The 3,204-nt window shown below is 29.8% G+C and overlaps 1 protein-coding gene across 1 annotated transcript; it reads right to left on the reverse strand.

Annotated features, from left to right (window-relative positions):
* Nucleotides 1–1,267: 1,267 nt before the first annotated feature.
* LOC100803580 (uncharacterized) lies at nucleotides 1,268–2,787 on the reverse strand. The gene is made up of 2 exons (XM_003518807.4): nucleotides 2,251–2,787; nucleotides 1,268–1,860 (listed from the first exon to the last, which is right to left on the reverse strand). The coding sequence occupies exons 1-2, from the start codon at nucleotides 2,513–2,515 to the stop codon at nucleotides 1,592–1,594; spliced, it is 534 nt and encodes a 177-aa protein (XP_003518855.1). The 5' UTR covers nucleotides 2,516–2,787; the 3' UTR covers nucleotides 1,268–1,591.
* Between the last annotated feature and the right edge of the window lie 417 nt (nucleotides 2,788–3,204).

Below are 3,204 nucleotides of genomic sequence, written 5' to 3' on the forward strand. Positions count from 1 at the left end.
CTTTGACGACGCATTGATAAAAAAAGGTTATTAAGATACCAATTACTAGTTCATGAGGTTATTCAAAATATAGAAAAATAGACAAATATAAATATAAAAAGTCTAACAACATACTAATTTATAATATCAAACTTAAAGAATAAATAGATAAAAGGGATTTATAGTTACAACTAAAATAAAGGAAAAGTAATTAAAAAAAACGACTTGGCTCAATCAGGGTGATCTTCCGCATTGGTTTTAAGTTGGTGGTCTACTGAATTTTGCAGAAAATGTATATATCTAAAACCGATAGTGGAAATATTCCTAGAACATACACCAATCTGTAAACTAGCTATATATAATATTAAACACCACTAATGTATAAAATGAAGCTTATTTCATATAATATTTATACAATATAAAATTGGAATCTATACATGGGGAAATTCTAGCATGCTGTTATATTGATTTTAGGTTGGTAGCCTGAAATTTATTTAGATGCATTTAAAAATAATGGTGAAAATATTTCTAAGGCGTACATTAATTAATTGCTATTTTAAGAACATGTAATGATTTCTCGTTTCTTATCGGTTAGACATTGATACTAAGCTAGTTTCCGCTTGTCTTCTTTTAAATCTGTCATTATTATTAATAGTTTAAACAAACCTTATTAAATGACCTTTACTTTTTAAAAAATAATAATACTAAGATGATACATTAATTATCCAGTTTCATTGATATATATTGAGACAATTGGATGGTGGCAACATGCCAGAATCAGACTTCATTAATTCAATAGTTATTTTGATAGCTTCTAGCTAGCTAGTTAAAGTAATATTTGACCAAAGCAAAAGCCAACGCTATTTTAAGAACATGTAATTATTTCTCGTTTTTTATTGATTAGACCCTGATATTGCTCCCTTTATATATATATATATATATATATATATATATATATATATATATATATATATATATATATATATATATATATATATATATATAATTTTCCACTATTATTATTATTAAAAGTTTAACAAATTAACCTTTAATTATTAAATGACCTTGTTACGTGAAAAATACTAATATATGATGATACATTAGTTTTCCAGTTTCGTTGATATTGAGAGACAAAAAGAGCCTTGGATGGTGACAACCATGCCAGAATCAGACTTCATATACAAAGTCAACAGTTCGTATGGCATAATTACAAGATATACTATATTGCTTATAATTAAAGTTTTATTATTTGACCAAAACAATGCGTGAGAAAATGAAGCAAACATTATTGCCAAAAACCATCAATTAATTTAAAAGTGCACAACTGGACAACTACAAAGCCTCTCAATGTATACTATGTAGAAAGTTACATCTGTTAACACTGCAGAAACATTAAAAAGAAGCTAGCTTCAACATTTATTCATCCTATATATCCCTATAACATTATTATTTCAAAATGCATCACATTAGTTAGTATCTTGAAAAAGTATAAATAGAACAAATTAACAATACAACTTGCTTTATTTGCTGGGGTGTATATATAATGGGGGAAAAAGTATAATAAATCAAGCACTAGCTAGCTTGTTTTTGTATGCATTAATTAATAATTTTCTCATGGCCATGGCCAGAAGGGACGAATTATTGGCATCACAGCAAATTTCATCTGTCCACTGTTGCAATGGAAACCATTTCTCTCACCGCAGGCAAAGAAATAAGGCTGCCACCTATTTAACACGAAATGAAAGCCCTCTCCTCCACCTTGTGTGGGATTTGCCAGCATCTTAGCACTCTTCACATCACAATTCAAAAAACTCCACAGGTTTGGAAATATGTACACGCTGTGTGGGAAACTGGTAGCGTTTGGAGCATCATACTTGAACACTATACCACAAATTTAAACGCAGATGGATATCTTAATGAGTATTAAATATAATGAGAATGTATTTAGTAAAGTGTAGAAGATTTAATTTTGACTATATAATATCATATATAGATAATTTGTTTTTGAACCAGGATATCCCTTTGTGGAAAGTTAAAGACTAATCATTGGAGGTACAGAAATTTATCTAAGAGATTGACCTCTTTCAACATATATTTTTTCATACAACATTAAACAAAAAATAAGACTTACCAAAATTTATAATTAATAATAATTTTTAGCAAATAGACTAGTACTAACATTTCTCATGTATGTCAAATATATATATATATATATATATGCATGTAGGTACTTTAACCATAGTTTTTGACAAATAATGAAGAAAATCTCACCTAGTGTATCGTTAAGGTAAAATGGGCCATTCTTGAAAGCCCAATCTGTGTAGTTAAAACCGAAGTGCCAACCCTCAGACCCACCCACAATGATCTTTCTGGGTTCTTGTTCTGTCTTGTTTTGGTGACGGTTGCGGAATCTGGACCACCAATCAGAGTAGTTAGAATTAGAACCAAAGGACCAATCCTTATTGGCCATGCTCATTGAAAGCATTGAGGCCACTAGAACAAATAAAGTGAGTGCATGAGCAAACTTGGTTGCCATATGTTCGATCGTTCTTGTTTTAGCAATGAGTGCAAACAAACAAGGTTTGATAAAACAAAGGAAATTAAATCAGTAAACTGAGATTAATTTGATGTGTTTTGGTGTGAGCAAGGGTGGTTTATATAGTCTAGAGGACTTAGGTTGACTATGACTAAGGAGGGTGGAACATGAAATATGAGGTGGTGCAAATCTGCCAAATTAGTTAACCTTTTGGTCCAAAATCCAAATGAATAAGGGTTGGTGGCAACAGTGTGTGAAATGTTTTCCCTAGCACCGAGCTCAGTCCTCCTCCACTTAGTATCATCTTTAAACTCGTGCAATTGATACCATAAATTCATACAAATTTTTCAACAGCATCATCTTTTATTGAGCTGGTATAATTGCACACACTCTATTTTATGGTGTAAATAGGTGAAAGAAATAAAAAGATAGAAAAATAAAAGAAAAGGAAGAAAAATAATGATATATATGATAAACGATGAGACACAGAGAAAAAAAAAAGGGAGATGAAAGAAAAGGTAGATGTATAAATATAATTATTCTATATGTAAAGAAAATATTGGGAAAAGCCTTTTCTCTTTATATTTTCCTTTTTTTTATTAGATTTCCATCAGACCATCATCACCTTTAAATGTGTTATATTGATTGGGATATGAAACTATTAGGACAAAAAAATGTGTATTAATATA

This window comes from Glycine max, chromosome 2 (genome assembly GCF_000004515.6).
Source record: "Glycine max cultivar Williams 82 chromosome 2, Glycine_max_v4.0, whole genome shotgun sequence".
Classification (NCBI taxonomy): domain Eukaryota; kingdom Viridiplantae; phylum Streptophyta; class Magnoliopsida; order Fabales; family Fabaceae; genus Glycine; species Glycine max.